Genomic DNA, 15906 nt, shown 5'->3' with positions numbered 1-15906 from the left:
CTGCTAGGCCTGGCAAACAAGCAGCTGTTAGGTTTAGGGCGATTGGAGTGGAGAATCTGCCTGAATTCATTTGTTCTGTCCTAGATGAAGGCAACAGAAGATGGGGGAAACATTTCTTTCGTTACTGCAGATACCCCCCTAACCTCTTTCTTTCTTGGACCAAGATGGACCTGTTCTTGTGAGGCTGTGAGACACCACTTGCCCTGTGTCCACTGCATAGTTCTGTAAGACTTCTGGCTTCCCAGCCTAGCCATCAGAAATTTTCAGAACTACTAAATCCATTTAAGAGATCTAAAAAGATGCCGTTGTGGAATAAAGATGGGGCTGTGGTGGGGTGGGGGAGTTACATTGCACATGCTTATTGAAAATTTGCTTAACAGAACTATAATGGGGGGCTTCTAGAGTGGTGCCCCTTTTTAATTGAGAAGTGTTTTACTTTGGAGCCTTACCTACAGGCAAGTAGCTGAATAAACCTAGCAGTAACTAGGTTTCAGAGATTGATGGTACTGAAAGTCAGAGAAAGACACATAAACCTTGCCTGGCTATATTAAATACCTGCGGACTGACAATGCCAAGAGAGAAGACCAAAGCTCTATAAACCCTGCTTTATTACACCATCCCAGATGAACTGCACTGAGGGAATATAAACCCTGCTGCATTCCAGCACACGGGGCCTCCCACTGCTCAGAGGTGGGGTGCGTGATCATTGGTTTTGATTTGAGTTTATAAATGTACAGAGACCAACAGTCCAGATAAGATTCTAATCTTGGCTGGATTTTAGCCTCCCAGAACAAACTGTGTAAGATAGTGAACCTGAGTGTTTAGAGTTGAGAGACAAAGAGAAACAGAGAGACTTGTGTGATTTTATTTTTTTATAAGGATAGCTGATGCTCTCCCTGCCTCCCACCCCCGTCACCTGCACTTTAGACAATTGCCAACTTCAGATTTGCTGTCCAGTTTTAATTGTCAGTATTAGTTTGTTTTTGTCTTTAGAACACTAGTGATGGTTGAATTTGTAGTATACAATTGATTTAACTATTTATCAATTGATTTACTTACCAATATCCTTTTGTATATTAACATGTATTTATAAGAGCAGATGCACAGGACAAGGGTGTAGAAGTCAGACAGTACCTTTGGGGAAGTTGGGTCTCTTGCTCCAGTCTGCACTTTTATCTTAAATCTTCCTGTAATCCCTTTTTTCCATTTTAGATTTTCACTGATATTTTGTTGACTTTGTGATTGCAGCCAGAGAAATGACAAGAGGAAAATTCCTGAACATCTTAGAGAAGCCCAAGAAGTAGCAACTGCTTGTGCACAGTGTCCTGAAGACCGCAACCAAGTCCCCTTTCCAGTGTGGCTCTGATGATGCACACCACATGCTTCTATGGGAAAGACTGGCTTCTCCCCCACTCCTGGCACTCTGCACAGGACATCTGTAGCAAGACATCTGGTAGCAAGAAAGAATCTGTTCTACCCAAGGATCATTGCCATTCACTGAGCTGGCTTTGTAACTCTGGCTGTTGATAACGCGGTGGTCCTGTCATTCTGAGAGGTCCTTTCCAAAAGTGATTCAGGAGGCTCAGGATCTTCTAATTACTTTGATTCTGTAATGGCAAAGTCAGTAGTGACAAATCGATTAATGGGTTCTGTTGAGTTGTACTTGATCTTTTAAAGAGCGTTCATGATGACGGCATCAGAGGCCAACTACTTGCTGGACCAGCCTGCACATCTTGACCTGTGAACTCTCAGATCTAATGGATTCTATGACTTCCATTCTGAAGGAAACAGAGTCTTCTTGAGATGTACGTCTGCTTTTTAAGGCTATACCTCCAATGACACTCTCGCCCTTAAGCACTGTCCATCCCCAAGCCACCTTGCAGGTCTGACTCCAGACTAGTGGAGCCCTTGTAGTGACTCTCTAGAAAGAAAGGCTCATGCTGTGTCACCCTGCGTTCTAGACTTCCAGACTAGTATGAAGGCAACGAAAGGAGCTCTGGTCAGTCTGTTACGTCTGTAAGTGAAGAAGTGAGTGTGAGCTGGTGGTGGGAGGACATGGTTGTGAGAGTTCCCGTTTGACTGAACCAGAACCTGATGACTTAGTGCGTGCTGTGGATGGTCACAGTGCTTTGTCCCTTTCTCCTCTCAGCCACCTGTCGGCTATTCGCTTATATGATACAGGCACACCCGTATGAAAATGTTCTGGCTTAAATGCAACTCTCGCAGATTTTTTTTACTAGTTGTATGTATCTGCTAAAATCTGAAAATCTTGCCCATGGATAAAATGGATTAGACCTAACCTCATGTTTTTGAAAAGCGCAGAGAATTCCCTCAATATTATAGGAAGAAAAGCTCTGTGACCATCGTCCAGTGGGAATTTGGACACAGGAGAAGCTGTGGCCATGTATTGTTAGGGCACAGTTCTCCTGAGGTTCACTGAGGGTGAACCTTGACCATTCGTGACACTTTTGCCTAATGCTAGAGTTGATGTTGAATTTTCCCCTTCATTAGTGCTATGTGATCAACACAGTTTTACTTTTTGAAAGGAAAAAGAATGAAATATGTACCATAAAAGGTAAGTATGAGAAGAGAAACATTCTGCTGGAGTACTCCCTTGAAGGGCCAGTTGATTTTAAGCTTAAGTCTGTGATTGACATTTTTTATCTCACCAAATGCGGTTAAAGTGAGTGTGTACGAGTGTCAGAAGGTAATGCCGTGCGTCAGTTTTTTCTTCACTCTGTTTTTGAGAGTTGATGGCATCAGGCACTTTTCAGAGTTTGGGGACATTGGAAAGTCTGTGGAGAATACTGGGTTAGCTCCCCAAACCAACTCGTCTGTAATGGGAAGCCAGTAGTTGGTGTTTTGATCTGCTATGGCCTCCTCCTTTTTCTGTCATCCTATTCACCAGCACTTAAATTAATGCAAGTAGATGTTTTAGAATTGTGATATTTATTGTTTTTGTATTTGTCATCCTTAGAAATGTTAATGATGTATTTTTATATTGATAATATAAATTTATGTACAGTATGTATATGTATTTTAGAATGTTAGAGGGTTATTCTTTACGTATGTGTCTTCATAATAAATATATCCCTTGTATAGGAGGTCGAATTTTTCCCTTCAAGGGCCAGGCTGTGTGTTTAAAACCTGGGCTCATCAGATGTACAACTCGAGTGACAAGTCCACTGTCCCCCTGCCATCCTGCCCTCACTGCTAGATTTCCTGTCTCAGTAGGAACCTTTAGAAACCTTTGCTACCACCTTGTATGTATTGTCAAAGAGCCATCTCTGTCCTCCAGTTTGGAAGAACATCCTAGTTGATCCATCAGCTTGGATTCCTCCTTCTCCCACAGAAAGTCTCTCTTCTAGTAAGAACTCTTCTTACCCTGAACAACTCCTAGTGCCTTGCTTGCCTGCACCACTGGAGTCCCAGAAAGCCTCCCTTTCACTTCGCACATATCATACCTGTTCTTCCGGTAAGAACCTTCCCCCATTATTTCTTCAGTATGTAAATGTGCCATTCCACTGACCCTAATCATGGGATCGTACCTGATCACAGGATACACCTGATCGCGGGATCGCACCTGATCATCATACCTCAGATTACTTAGGTAATCTGAGTCCAGATCCTAATGCCCTTTAATATCACAAGCTCCTGGGATTTGTCTCCCTCCTATGTATCTATTCTTCGTGCCTTCATGGAAGACATCTGCATCTGCTTTACTCTGAGCCCCTCTGTCACTTGTTGGCAGTGGGTTTGTCTTCATCAGAGCATTCCATTTTAAGGAAAACAGATTGATACACAGCTCATATAGGATACTGATTTTGTTAATTACAAAGCACCCTTGTTAATTTTCTTTATCTTTTTATTTTAAAACGGATTTTCCATAATTCAAAACGTTTTGAATATTCATTGTATGTGTTTACATGCCCAAGCATGTGTGGAGGTCAAAGGGCAACATTTGGGAGCCAGGTCTCTCCCTCCACGTGGGTCCAGGGGCATGGACTCAGGTCATTAGGCTAGGCAGCAAGGGCTTTTACCCACTGAGCCATCTCATCAGCCCTTACAATCCTTTTTTTTTCTTTTCTTTTCTTTTTAAAAGCAGGATCTCATCATGTAACCCTAACTGTCCTGTAGTTCAACATGTATCCCCCCAGACTGTCCTCAAACTCACAGAGATCAGCTTCCTCTGCCTCCCAAGTGCTGGGATTAAAGGTGTGCACCACCATATCTAGCCCGGCATTTGCTAGCTGCCCCTTGGTGTTGGTCTTGTTATTGTAGCTTTTGTGGGTTCACTCAAATCAGGACAGTGAAGATGCAGCTGGTGGAATTACTCCTCTGACTCCGTAGCCTCAAAACAGCATGTGGGCTGCCCACGAATGCTTCTCAGTGAGGTCCCTATACCCGCAGCATTAAGGCATCGCAGGAAGATGGACTGCAGGTCGGAAAGTAACTGGCTCCCAGGGGTCAAATAAGTGGTTTCTTAGCAGCTTGAACTTGGCCTATCTTTATCTCCAAGCCTGAAGTCATGGTCTCCGTCTTACGTCTTCTTCCTTTAAGAGATCCAAGACCACCGTATTCCAGCAGCCCATTGAATGGACAAGCAGAGGTCTCTCCTCCAAGTTCAGTTTCTAAGTTCTGATTAGCCTGTAACTGGCTCTTCATATCTACTTAGAATTGTTGCCACTTAGGAAGTGTGTCCCTGCGTCTAAAAAGGTCATCAACCTTCCCACCTTTTGTCTGGCACTTTTTCATTTAGACCAAGGACAGTTGGAGGCTTCAGGTGACACCAGGTGCAAGTGTGAGGCCCCTGGTTGGCTCGAGTCCTGGCAGAGCCTGTTAATTTGCACAGGAACACCCCATGCTCCATTAGCCAGGCCAAGCTCTCGGAACTCCCCTCCTGGGGTCCTCTTCCTCCTAATGAGAGCAGGAGAAGGGCTCTTACAAAACATTGCCTCAGAATAATATTCAGCTTTGTCCCCACCAGTAATCGGGGCTGACAGGATCGCTCTGGCCATTTCTCTTCTAATTAGCACAATTCCAGCATGACCTGAGCCAGCAAATGGAGAAAAGCGATCAGAAGCGATCAGACAACCGTACAGAATCACAAACACAAAGCGAGCCATTCCTTGTAATTGGGTAAGACAATTCCTCAGTCCATACTCGGCTGGAGTTTGCTGCTAAGACTCTCGCTGTTTGGGTCCCAGCAGCACAAGTTACATGTCTCCCTGGGACACTAATAAGCCCCAAATTGTCTTCCGCTTCACACAACTCTAACCAGAGGACAGATGCAGGGAGAAGGAGGGAGCAGTACCCTGAGGGAGGGGGACAGTCTCTAAACAAAGCAACTTGTAAGAGGTTTGCCCAACTCCAGAAGGCACAGGCTGTGGGCAGAGGAGAGCTGCACTGGGCACAGCCTGGGCTCTCCCTGGAGCCAGAGTCTGAAGCACTTAGCATCCCGACCTTCCAGGAAGCCCTCTCTGCTCCCTGACCTCGCTCAGTTTATGCACCCTCTGCCCTCACCCATTTTCCATTTGTCTACTCTAGTGAAGTCGCATGCAGTCTGGCTGTGGTGCCATTGCTGGACCTTCCCTGAGCTGCTTCCAGCCATGTCAGGGAGAATTTCCTCACAGCCTGCATGTAGATTCTGCTCCCACAGAGCGCATGGCCTGCCGGGGGGGGGGGGGGGCACCACTCCTTGGCCTGCGGGGGGGCATGTGGGGGGCACCACTCCTCAGCCTGCGGGGGGCACCACTCCCTGGCCTGCCTGTGTTTCTAGCCCCCATCACCTTCGCTCTCCAGCTCTTCCCCTGCCGACTGTCGCTATGCTCTCTTGAATGATCTCTTTAAAAAACAGAAAAGGAGCCTCTTTGCCAAGGCAAGCCATCATGATTAGCTGCACTCTCTGTGACACAGGGGTTGGCAGGCTGATGAGGAGAAATCCAGTCCTGTGATTGGGGTGACACAGTGCTCAGCTTGCTCTTCACCAGGGACAAGGGTGTATGGGGAGTTTCCGTGGGGATCTGAAACTTGGCTCACATTATTTTCATCTCTGTTTTGATCTATACCTGATATTTTTGGAAGTGACCTCCGATAACCAAAATGCTCAATTGTATCAGATTATATCAAAAGAGGAAAAAAAAAAGAAAGAAAGAAAAGAAAAAACTCACAGTGACTGTTTTCCCATCCTTCCTGTTCCAGAGACAGTGGTAACAATACCTGACTTTTAAATAACTTTTGGGAGATGTCGAGGTCAGTCCAAATGGGTAGTGTCACACCATCTCCTTGGTAAACAGAATGTGAAAAAGTACATGGCAAGTCGCACTTAGGAATTCACTGGAGTTGGTGAGGGGGCCCAGAAGGTGCTTGCCATCAAGGCTGAAGAGATGAGTCTGAACCCTGGGACCTACATGGTGGAACGCAAGCACTGACTCCTGAGAACTGTCCTCATCCCTGATGGGCTCCACGGTGTGTGCATGTGATCTCTCTCTCAATAAGTAAATGTAAAAATAAATAAAATTTGCTGCTGGGCAGTATAGCACACACCTTTAGTTCCAGCACTCAAGAGGCAGAGGCACGTGGATCTCTGTGAGTTCAAAAGGCCAGCCTGGTCTACAGAGTGAGTTCCAGGATAGCCATGGCTATGCCAAGAAACCTGCCTCCAAAAAAAAAAAATTAAAATAAAATTTGTTTTAGCTGGGCAAGATCACAAGTTCAAGGACACTCGGGACCAAATAACAAGACCCCATCTCAAAAAAGAAAAAAAGGCTTAAATTTCTAGACAGGTAGGGATGGTTTAGGCAAGTTAAACTCTGCCTGTTTCCTTAGAACCTTTCCCACTTCAAAGAAACAGCCCGATGATGTGCAGATTCAAGTCAGAGTGCCAAGGTCCAACTCCTGCTCCAGCCAAACAGTAGGAGTGTGACTTTGGGTAGATTAGCTGACCTTTGTGCCTTGGTCTGCCAGTGACGTGGGTCCAGTGGTGTCCCCTAACTCCTAGAGCAGCTGCCAGTGACATGGGTCCAGTGGTGTCCCCTAACTCCTAGAGCAGCTGCAGCAACTAAGTGGGTCCTTGGGAGAAGTGGGAAGCAGTGCAGGCCTATCTTGCCCATTGTAGGACTACTTGGCAGGGCTATTAAAGTTGGACCCAGTAGCTTTATTTTTTTTTCTGCTCACATTTATTATAATTATTGATATTTTGAGGGAAAATAGGTAACTCTGGAGTAATTAATGCAGAGTAGCCTCTTCCCTTCCCTCTAGCCCTTCACTTTCTAGAACCCCAGGCTAGAATGTGCACTTGGTAAGTTCAGTTGTAGACTGCAGAAAGTGCCACAAAAGACCAATCATGGCTTAAAAGGACTTGGGGGGGAGTATGGTCCATGACCTTGGAAGGTTTCTGAGCTGACCTTGGTCTTGCTGTGAGTGTCAAATCACTTCATCTCTGGTCTCCACCCTGGACATCACTCCGGTCACTCCCCAGGAATGTGTCCCCTGCTTCATTCTGTCCTGCCCCGTCCATTGTTCCCTACCCTTCCACATTCCTCCAGGTACAAGGTTGGTCAGGTTCTCATTCCCTTCCCATTACTGAACGGGGCCCACTGGGGCCGCAGCCCCCCCCCCCCCAGCTTCCTCCTCAACCCTAGCCTAGCATGAGGAGCCTGAGGTCTCAGGTCACATCCTGGTGCCTTCCTGGATGCAGCCAAGCTTCAGGAGCTGCAGTGACCTGTGCCCTCAGCTCCACACAAAGGAGCAGCAGGGGAGAATCAAGTTAGAAAAGTCAGTGACTTAAGGCAGAATGGAGATGAGAGGCGCTGGCTGGCGTCAGGACTACAGGCATGTGGGGCCTAGAACCAGAAATAGTCTACAAATACAAGAGCGGCTCGGAAGCAAACTCAAGAGTCCTTCATTCATACGGACCTCCCATCCCCCGCCGCCATCTGTCACTGCTGCTTTGCCTCTGTCTTCGTGTGTGTGTGTGTGTGTGTGTGTGTGTGTGTGTGTGTGTTTACAGGACCGTGTATGCCTGTATACAGGCATTATTAGTTGTCTCTCCATTGCTTCTCCACCTTATTTTTTGAGATAGTTCTCATTGACCCTAGAGCTAACCAATTCAACTAGGTTGACCAGCCAGTCTGAAGAATCCTCCTGTTTCCACCTTCCAGTGCTGAGATTGTGAGCATTCCCTGCTATGCCTGGGTTTTACACGGGTACTGGAAAGCAAACTCGAGTCCTCCCTGCAAGATGAGCTGCCTGGTGGAGAAGACAAAAACACGAGGGCCAGAGATAGGAGAAAGCAGCAGCAAGAGAGCCTTATCCTAGCAGGCGCTTCAGCCACCCCAGCCCCATGCCTGGAGCAGCAACCCCAGAGACCTGCATGGGCCCTGGAGGATCCTAAGCAGCACTGCCCTACATGTCTGTAGAAATAGATGAGAAATGCAAATCCCACGCTGGCCGCATCAGCTCCTCCCTCTGCCTGGATGTGCTGCTCATTTAGTTTAAAAAAAAAAAAAATGTCCAGCTCAAGACGCAAAGAGGGGGACATAGCAGACACATGCAGCCCCGAGTCCTGCCTGGCCATTACTGTAGCTCCGAGGCTTTCTGCCAGCTAGGAGGGGTGGCTGGACCTGATCATCCCTCCAAAGGAGGTGGCGGGAGCACTCCAGAGCAGCTGAAGCAGTCTGCTCCAAGAGGACCATAGCGCGGACGGCACTTCCCAAAGCACCAAAGATTGATGCAAATTGGTTTGGTTCTGACCCTGTCACACAAGGAAGGATAATGATTCCAGCACAGGCGAGGGAGGGGCACCTGGTGGGGGCTGTGAGGATTGGTGGCTCACTTCCCATCTTCATTAGTGATCTGAAAGACTGGTGTAAACAGCGTGCTAATGAAACCGGCAGATGATTGGTGTTAGAAAACCCAGAGAGGACAGGAAAACGGGCACAGCAAGACCCAGCGCGCTTAGAAATATGGGCAGGCGATTGTCAAATGATTCGTCCTAGGAAAATGAAAGTAGACACGTCAAGGGGAAATGATGAAGGGGCCTCGGGTGTGGGGAGGGTTTGGAAGGTTAAATAAGGGGACAGATAAGCAGGAAAGCACGGAGCTGGCCTTGACCCAGGAACAGACACAGTGGGCATTCCTGACCAGGACTGTGTGGGCCCGGCTGTGCACCTGAGGGCCACGCAGGTTCCACTGCCCCCTAGACTGTGTCAGCTCCTAGATCCTTCTACAAGGGTGGGCTCTGACCAAGCCATGAGCTGACCTTATTTACAAGTAAGTCATCAAGGGGACTGGGGACGGAGGAGCCATTTTGACCCATTGGGGAAAGAAATCATTTTCCATCTCCACTGACTTTCCAGTCATATATAGGAAGCACTCATGTGGGGTTTCATGTTACTGTTCTCTAATTTTATTTCCTGAGTTTTGATATTCACCTTTTCCTCCTCCCCAGACAGAGTTCCACCGTAGACCTGGCTGTCCTGGAATTCACAGAGATGTTTCTGCCTTTGCCTCCTGAGTGATGGGATTAAAGGTGTGCACCATTAGGGCTGGAGAAAGGGCTCAGCAGTTAAGAGCCCAGTTGCTCTTCCAGAGGACCTGAGTTCTGTTCCCTGCACCCATAACAGCTGGCACCACTGCCTGTATGTAACTGCAGCTTGAGTGATCTGATGCCCTCTCCTAGCCTCAATGAGTACCCACATACATGTGGCATTCATTTACACAGACACACATCCACATAAAGTAGCAATAAGTCTTGAAAGGTGTGCACCACCATACCCACTCTGCTCTTGATCACTTTTTTTTCAGAGAAACAAAATCCTGGTGTCAGAGATTTGGGGAAATAGCTGTTCTGCATGGCACTGTGCTAACAGTGACTGCACTGTGCATTTAAGGAAACCTCAGGCCAAAGGAATTCCCAGCCCAAGGACTAAGAAGCCAACTTTCTGGCCACACAGTGGTGGTTCATGCCTCTAATCCCAGCACTTGGGAGGCAGAAGCAGGTGGATCTCTGTGAGTTTGAGGCCAGCCTGGTCTACAAGAGCTAGTTCCAGAACAGCTAGGACTGTTACACAGAGAAACCCTGTCTTGAAAAACCAAAAAAAAAAAAAAAAGAGTTGACATTCCATTGCAGTCTATCTGTGAAAGAAGGTGTTTCTTTTCTTTCCTGTCTTCTTTTTTCTTCTTTTCTTCCTCCTCCTTCTTTTCTTCTCCTCTTCTACTTTCTCCTTCTCTGTGTGTGGCTTCAAACACACAGAGATCCGCCCGCCTCTGCCTCCTGAGTGCTGGGATAAAAGGTGTGTGCCATCTTTAATCTCCTTCCTTTTTTGAGACACGTCTTGGAGGCAAGGCTGTAGCCTGCTGATTGGGAGCCTCTGGTCCTCTTTCCTCCTGAGTGCTGAAGTTGCAGACGTGCAGCGCTCTGCCTCAAGCTTCCTGTAGGCCTGGTAATCACTCTAAACTGATCCTGAATTAGAGCCACTAACTGTCTAGTTTGCTATAAACCCAGCAATTTCCTAAGATGGGAGACAATCCTGCAAATGAGACTACTGACTAATATTTTGAACCCACGGTCTCACCCCCACACCGCGACTGCAAATGGGACTACTGACTATTATTTTGAACCCACGGTCTCACCCCCACACCGCGAGACAGGGACTTACTATGTAACTCTGAGTGTCCTAGAACTCGCTATACGTGTAGACCAGACTGGCCTTGAACTCACAGAGATGCACTGCCTCTGCCCCCCCCCACATGCACATGCTGGGATTAAAGGTGTGTGCCACCACTAAACCAAACCCACCACCCCCTTCTTCCTCCTCCTCCTCCTCCTTCTTCTTCTTCTTCTTCTTCTTCTTCTTCCTCCTCCTCCTCCTCCTCCTTCTTGTTTTGGTTTTTCGAGACAGGGTTTCTCTGTAGCTTTGGAGCCTGTCCTGGAACTAGGTCTTCTAGACCAGACCAGGCTGGCCTCGAACTCACAAAGATCCGCCTGCCTCTGCCTCCCAAGTGCTGGGATTAAAGGTGTGCGCCACCAACGCCCCGCCTACATTTTGCTTCTTTTTTTAAAAAAATATTTGTTTATACAATATTCTGTCTATGTGTATGACCACAAGCCAGAAGAGGGCACCAGACCTCATTACAGATGGTTGTGAGCCACCATGTGGTTGCTGGGAATTGACCTTTGGAAGAGCAGGCAATGCTCTTAACCTCTGAACCATCTCTCTAGCCCTACATTCTGCTTCTTGATGGGTTTGGGAGTCAGGCATGGTAATGCCTGTTCTAATCCTTGAAAGACTGAGACAGGAGGATGGTGAGATTGAGACCCAGATTGGACAATATAATGAGACCCTATCTCAAAAGAAAAAAGAAAATTGGGGTTTTTTTTTTTGAGACACGATTTCTCTTTAGTTTTGGTGCCGGTCCTGTAACTAGCTCTTGTAGACCAGGCTGACCTCGAACTCACAGAGATCTGCCTGCCTCTGCCTCCCGAGTGCTGGGATTAAAGGCATGCGCCACCACTGCCCTGCTCAAAAGAAAAACTTTAGTTCAACCTTGGTTAATTCTGCTTCTAGGTATATGCCCAATAGAAAAGTGCCCACCAGTAGACACTGGCAAGAATATTGATGGCTGCCTCATTCATGTCAATAAAAAAATGACAAAAATTTTCAAGCAAATGAATAAATTTTTAAATATTTTATTAATATATATGTGTGTGTGATGCACAAATACCATGTAGAAGTTAGATGACAAGGACAGGATGACAGCAGACAGAAAGAATGCACACAGTATGACTGAAGTTCTGCAGCAGTCTGGAGTGGTAGACTTCAGTTGTCACTTGGGAGTTTTGTCAAGAGAGGACACAGGGTGCGGGCTTGAGTCAGCGCGACAGTGATGTAGGCATTCGTGTCTGGAAACCTTCCCTGAGCCTTTGTGCGCCTAACTACCTCTAAGCTGTGCTTCGGAGCAAAAGATTTGAGGTTCGTTGAGCCTCCTCCAACATCAGCTTTTTATATTTCAAACCCATGGAGACTCTGGGGCAATATCACAGAAGCTCTCAGGCTCACCCTGAGCTTGGAAAAGGAAAATGTAACATGAGGGGGCTGGCTTGTTGGGGTTTCTGTCCTGCCCAGTACCCCAACAGCCGGCAAATCCCAAAGAGAAATTACACACAGGACTCCATAAGGTTATAAACTGATTGGTCCATTAGGTCAGGCTTCTTGTTAACTCTTATAACATATATTACCCCATTATCCTTATCTATGTTAGCCACATGGGCTCGGTACCTTTCTCGGTGTGACAGCTTACATGTTGCCTCTTCGGTGGTCTGTACAGGAATGGCTGAGAGAGAGCTTCTGCTTCCAGAATACTCCCAGTCTCTTTGCTCCACCCCTACTTCCTGTCTGGCTTTCCCGCCTATACTGCCTGCCTGGCCAATCAGCGTTTTATTAAAATATAATTGACAGAATACAGATAATTCTCCTGCACCAGGAAAAGGCAGATGAAGAAGTCCTTTTGTCAGCTGCCCGACATACTCACACAGCAGCCGGGCATAGCGCTGCCCGACATACACAGCAGCCAGGCATAGCGCTGGGCAACCTGTCCTGAGCCTGCCTTTGACACAATGAAGAGCCAGACTCCTGAAGTCCCCCACTTTATGCTTGGGCCTTCTTGGGATGAGGAAACAACTGTGTCCAGCCCTTACTGAGAAGTCAGAGCAAAAACTGAGTCTGTGGGGCTGTGGTTCTCAGAGCCTGACATACGTACCATGGAGGCTTGGTGCAGTCACCAGATGGACAACTGGATCCAGCCACCTAAGGCAGTACTTTAATTCTTCCCAGATAGAGCAGATCACTGTGTCAAAGCCAAAATTGTGTGTGCATGCACATGTGGTCATGTTTGTGAGCACAGTCATGTGCACACCACAGTATTCTAGGCTAGGATGGGGGTATGGCCAGAGCAAAAGCTCCAGTGTTGGTCCTGGCCTTCCACCTTGTTTGGACAGGGTCCCTTGTTCTCTGTTGCCTACTAGTCCAGCTGGCCCAAGGGCTTCTGGGGATTCTCCTGTCTCCACCTCCTATGGGTGCTGGGAGTACAGGTGCACACGGCCATGTCCAGCCTTACAGTAGTTCTGGGAGTACAGGTGCACGCGGCCATGTCTTGCCTTGCATGGGTGCTGGGAGTACAGGTGGACACAGCCGTGTCCAGGGAGTACAGGTGCACACGGTCGTGTCCAGCCTTACACAGGTGCTGGTAGTACAGGTGCACATGACTGTATCCAGCCTTACATGGGAACTGGGGTCGGAACTCAGATTCTCCCTCGTGCCAAAAGCACTTTACCTATGGAGTCATCTCAATCTAAAATGTACTTTTTAATGCCTAAGCCAGTTGTTGTCAACATGTGGGTCGCAACCCCTTTGGGGGGTCACATATCAGATATCCTGCATATCAGGTATTTACTTTATGATTCATAACAGTAGCAAAGTTACAGTTACGAAGTAGCAACAAAAATAATTTTATGGTTTGGGGTCACCACAACATGAGGAACTGTTTTAGGGGTTCATATCATTAGGAAGGTTGAGGACCACTACTCCAAGCCTTCAAGATGCTCCTTCCTAAGAAAACTAGACATTCCAATGGAGCCGCCAGTGCCTCTGGTGCGCCCCATCCGTACAGGCTGACTACGCTGACCAGAAGCCAGGTCTCCTTGGAACCCCGCCTGCTGAGACTTCTACTCTGGGCTGGGAATTCCCCAGATGTAAGGAAGACCACTGGCCTCTTCACTCTGAGCATCTTTCTGTGCTGTACATGCTGTGATCACTAGCCTCATGTAACTGTTATATCTAAATTAAAAGTAAGCACAAATTAAAAATCCAGTTCCAGCAAAAATACATGTGACTGCCTACCATGCTGTACCAAAGGGCAGCTCTGTACGATCCTGTACCATGCTGTTTGGGCTTACACCTTCCAAAACTACACTCTGGTAAAAACCTTTTCTTGGGCTAGAGAAATGGCTCAGTGGTTAAGAACACTGATTGCTCTTCCAGAGGACCCGGGTTCAATTCCCAGAACCCACATGGCAGTTCAAAACTGTCTGTAACTCCACTTCCAGGCAAAACACCAATGCACATAAAATAAAAAAAATAAATATTTTCTTCCTTTCTCCCTCCCTTCCTTTCTTCCTCCTTCCCTTCCTTCCTCCTTTCCTCCTTCCTTCCTATTTTTGGTATTTCAAGACAGAGTTTCTCTGTGTAACAGTCCTAGCTATTCTGGAACTTACTCTGTAGACCAGGCTGGCCTCAAACTCACAGAGATCTGCCTGTCTCTGCCTCCCGAGTGCTGGGATTAAAGGCATGCACCACCACTGCCCGGCTTTCTTTTTTTAATTTAATGATGTCCAGATGTCTGTATCTGGGTGACGGTGGTGTATGTGGGTATAATACTTGTGTTGGCCAGAAGAGGGCATCAGATTCTTAGGAGCTGGAGTTACAGGCAGTCATGAGGGGCCTGATGTGGGTGCTGGGATCCGAATTCATCCCCTGCAAGAGCAGCACACACATACTCTTAACCCGCCCTCTTTTCTTTATGTATTAAAACAAACCAAACAAAACAAAACTACATTTCAAGGGATCACAGCCACACCTGGTTTTTGGTTACTGTTCTTGTCAATGTGGAACCACATATCGCTCCATCATCATAGAAGAGCGGTGGATTCTAAGTGGTCCTCACATCCTCTTAGAGCCTTGAAAAGACAAAAGGAAGGAACTGGGTGGAGAGGACTGAGCCACCTCCTCATTGAGCTGCTCTGCCTTTATAGGTAGATGTTAAGTTAGGGTTTATTCGTGGGTAGCGTTTTAATTGTAAACTGATTTTTGAAAAGGTAATAAATACAAGCCATATTTCAAAGGAACAGATTATAAAAAATATATGCCCTCCCATCTCCTAGACCTCAGGGCACTGACCTACCCCCCCCATCCCTATTTAATGCATTGGATTTTGTTATATTGATATGTGTAGGTTCAAAGCAATATACTATTCAGATTGGGAAATATAATCTGTTTAGTCACTGATAGATTTTTGACTTTTAGGCTATTTCCAGTCTTCTTCCCATTGGGATATTCAGGGAGGGTATGCAGACTGTGTTGTATGTGTAAGTTCTTGTGCCTGCATATAAACCCTCAGGGCATGCTAATAGTGGGGGACTCTTGGGTCAAAAGCCATGTATATGTCTGAGTCTTAATACATATCTCTAAATCTCCCCCTAAAGAGTTGCAACCTTTACCCACACTCTCAAAACTGTTGTGGTCAGGAATGCAGATTTCCACAAGAAATCTCTGTGGGAGGGGTCATTGTCTGTCATGACCCCCAGGCCCATCTGCCCTCTTAGGCTGTCCTGTCACTTCTTCCTTCTGTCAAAGACAGTTAACGTATTTTGTAGTTTTATTTATTATTGTGTGTTTGCGTGCGCGCATGCGCGCGCACTCGCATGTAATGTGTATGTGAACACCTGCAGGTGTTTGCCACAACACATGTGTGGAGGTGGGAGGGACCTTCCAGAGTCAGTTCTTCGCCTCCAGGGACCAAACTCGGGTCCTTGTGTTGGCACAGCAGGTGTTTCTACACACTGAGCCATCTCACTAGCCCAGTAGTCAACGTTTAGTTGAACACTTACTGGGCCCCCAAGTATTGATCCGAAATTCTTTCTTTGCTTCAGTTCATGAACTCACAATAACCTCATGAGATAAGTAGACATTGTTATGCCTATCTTACACATGAGTCTAAGGCTTAGAGAATAAATAGCTCAGCGGGAGTCACCTGGGTTTGGTGGCAGAGCTGGGATTCATATATAAGTCGGCCTTTCTTCACAGCCTCTACCTATTACCAACAGGCTCCCCGCTCACCTGCTCCCCC

General features: G+C 47.0%; 1 protein-coding gene across 3 annotated transcripts in view; it reads left to right on the top strand.

The window, feature by feature from the left end:
• The window catches only part of Lin52 (lin-52 DREAM MuvB core complex component), an 82218-nt gene extending 79119 nt beyond the window's left edge, over positions 1–3099 (top strand). For all 3 annotated transcript variants that reach the window (XM_048449170.3, XM_048449171.3, XM_048449172.3), the window contains one exon: positions 1249–3099. In XM_048449170.3, coding sequence (XP_048305127.1) covers positions 1249–1304 — 56 coding nt within the window. In that variant the 3' untranslated portion in view covers positions 1305–3099. The remainder of the gene's footprint in view (positions 1–1248) is intronic.
• Positions 3100–15906: the final 12807 nt, after the last annotated feature.

The sequence above is a fragment of the Myodes glareolus genome, chromosome 11 (genome assembly GCF_982192425.1).
Source record: "Myodes glareolus chromosome 11, mMyoGla1.1, whole genome shotgun sequence".
NCBI lineage: Eukaryota > Metazoa > Chordata > Mammalia > Rodentia > Cricetidae > Myodes > Myodes glareolus.
The sequence above is the reverse complement of the archived record's forward strand: the minus strand, read 5'-3'. Positions and strand labels throughout refer to the sequence as shown.